Genomic DNA, 2,995 nt, shown 5'->3' on the forward strand with positions numbered 1-2,995 from the left:
AGCTGCTCCTACAGCAACCATCCAGGGATCTTGCAGCTTCCAAGGGAGATTCACTCTCAAATCGAAGAGCCTGAGCTCTTTGCCCGGACTGCCCTGCCACTGCCAGCACTAAATTTTAAAGCTCAGCTCAGAAGTCACACTTGACCCTCTTAGATACTTCCCCTGCTACCCAAACACTCCCAAAGCCCTCTCCACACTCACCTAGCACTTACACAGTGAATGGTGGTTTGTTCCTATTCGTTTTCTTTCTAATTCGAGTCTATATGCCCAACACCAGGCTCGGTACCTAGCACGGAAAGGCAACGTGAGGCTTCCAGAATTAGTGAATACTTTTCAAAAGGGTGTGACTGCCGGTCATTTACTCTGGAAATGTATTACGGGTGGCGGGGGTGGGTGGGGGTGGGGCGTTTGATGCAATGACTTAAAAGGAACTAGAGAGCTGTCCAGTAAACTCATCTGACATTCCCATCAACTTCTTCCACAATCCATTCTACCCTAGGCTTAAAACAAATGCTAACGTTTTATTAATGCCAAGGCCTAAAGCATGTTAAGACAATAAGATATAAAAACTTGTATTTACCAAGTAATCTGCCTATTTTTTAAATACATAAAATATACCAAAGTGTTAAACTATCATTGGTCGACAGATGTTGGGTGCTTTTCATCTTTTAAATATGTATCTTCTATAATCAGCATGTTACTTGCACAAGAAGGGGGGACAGCAGGTGGTACAAATTTAAGAAAGCAGAGCATGTCACACCATTAAACTGAAAACCAAATCTCTTATCTTTTTATTTTTTTATTTTATGTACTTTTAAAAAATCTTTAAAAAAATAACTAGAACTAGTCAGCATATAGCTTCTTGTTATATGCTCTGAATGAGATAGAATGTAATGCTTTTCCCACATCCATTCCACCTTAGATAATCTGGGACAATAACTCTTCGTTATTCAGATCCTTGGCTAAAACAGAAATAAAAATGGATTAATGAATGTTTTTATATTTTAAAGAAATTTATTTTTAAATTGTACGTATTATAAACAATATATAAATGGGCAGTGCTATGCAAAATGAGGTCAGCTGATAAAAACAATGACAATTCATAACAGGTCTGCATCATACATAACTACAGAAACCTTTAAACACAAAATCTAATTACTAGAAGTTGAAGGCATATTGAAGGAGTCCTTCATAACACGAGGCCTGGGTTTCAAAAAACTACCAATCCTAGAATGGATTCTACTCTGGAACTCTTTTTTTATTATTTCTTGTTGCATCTCTTTCAGTGTGAAACGGAACCTTTGAAACTCAGGTGTGACATCAACAAAGTCAAGTAGGTAGTCCAAACTCTCTCTGACAGCAGGTAACTGAAATTCAGCAGTCTGCTCTTCAGCTCCTCCTTTCTGAACAACTTCCTTTGTAATTCCACTTTTTGTTTTTGCGGGGCTACCCTTTTCTTCATCATCCCCATTGAACCACACTCTATCATCAGCCAGTGTGGTTTCCAACTCCCCACATTTCTCCAGGATTTCTCTATAATCTCCATCTTCTAAGCCTTGAAGATCATATTCAGGTTCCTTTTTGTAAAGAAGATTTTCCCATGCATTTGCTATGGTTATTTGTTTCACTTCATCCCAACTCTTTGCCCAGTTAAAAATTGCACTTTTTATGTTGTAGATTTTAATCTTGGAAACTCCTTTTTCTCCTTTATCTTGCTCATCATCACTTTCTTCAAAAATTACAAGACTCTCTTCAAGTTGCTTCCACCTATAAAGTCGTTTGCAGCTCAAGATCACACCTTGATTCATTGGCTGAATCAAGGTTGAAGTGTTATGGGGAAAGAACATGCATTTTATTCGACCATCCTCACTGGTTAGTGATTCGGCGGAAGAGTGAACTGGAGAACTGTCCAGAAGTAACAAGGCCCTGACATCCTCTTCATGGAATCCTAAAACACTAAGTTGAAAATGCCTGACCTCGGGAACAAAGTTTTGAAAGAACCATTCTGAAAACAATTCTCTGGTGAACCAAACATCTTTACTAGGCTTATATATCACAGGTAAGGTATTTGTGTCCTCTTTCACACTTCTGGGCAGCTTTGATTTTCCAATAATGATTGACTTTAACTTATGAGTTCCATCTGCATTTGCACATAAAAGAGCAGACAGCCGTTCTTTGTTTATTTTCCTCCCAGGCAGGCAGATCTCTTTTCTGCTTGCCTGAATGTTTTCTGGCATTGACTTCCAAAAGAGGTCAGTCTCATCCCCACTGTATAGCTGAGCTAGACTCAGTTTCTCCTCTTTGATAAGCATGTACAGTTTTCGTCGAAATGGTTCAACATTTTCTGAAGCTGAACTTAGGACTTGTTCCCCACATATTTTTCGATTCCCAATTGCGTGCCTATTTCGAAATCTAAAAAGCCAGCCAGTGCTAGCTTTAAAGTCTGTTCGCCCAAAACACTGTGCGAATCTCTCTGCAGCAGCCTGAAGCTCCACACCTCTAACAGGGACACCAGCTGAGCGTTTCCGTTGGTACCACATGTAGACTGCATCATCCACATCACCATATTTGGCTCCTGTTGTCCTTTTTCTCTTCTCAGCCCCTGCTAATGGCATGTCCTGCTTCAGTACAAAGTCCAAAATCAATTTCTTATTCTTTTTAATGTCATAAAATGTTGATTTACTGATTCCAAATTCATCCATTACACTTTTAAGAGATCGTCCAGCTTCAATCCTACTGAGAACCTTCATTTTCTCCTCCAAATTCAATGTTGTATATTTCCCTCTTTTATTCATAGTGAATTTTGTTCAAACAACCAACAGGAGAAAAAGAGGGAAAAGCCTTACTGAATTGGAAAAAATTAAAAGCAAAACAAAAAACTAGCTTAAAGCCCCAAAAGGCACAGGCATTTGTACAGAAGGGTATTGGGCTAAAAGGGATAAAGGCTCATGACTGAAGTGTGAGTCTACAGATGAAGGTCTTATGAACTCAGAAA

At 39.0% G+C, this 2,995-nt stretch overlaps 1 protein-coding gene across 1 annotated transcript; it reads right to left on the reverse strand.

Moving 5' to 3' along the window:
- Positions 1-1,151: 1,151 nt before the first annotated feature.
- TIGD7 (tigger transposable element derived 7) lies at positions 1,152-2,995 on the reverse strand. Its single transcript, XM_021698006.2, has one exon. It carries the CDS (start codon positions 2,793-2,795, stop codon positions 1,152-1,154), a length of 1,644 nt encoding a protein of 547 aa, XP_021553681.1. The 5' UTR covers positions 2,796-2,995.

Source organism: Neomonachus schauinslandi, chromosome 5 (assembly GCF_002201575.2).
Source record: "Neomonachus schauinslandi chromosome 5, ASM220157v2, whole genome shotgun sequence".
NCBI classification, from domain to species: domain Eukaryota; kingdom Metazoa; phylum Chordata; class Mammalia; order Carnivora; family Phocidae; genus Neomonachus; species Neomonachus schauinslandi.

What these genes read in the sequence shown, in the direction of transcription:
- TIGD7 (XM_021698006.2), bottom strand. Translation starts at nt 2,795, where the DNA reads ATGAATAAAAGAGGGAAATATACAACATTGAATTTGGAGGAGAAAATG.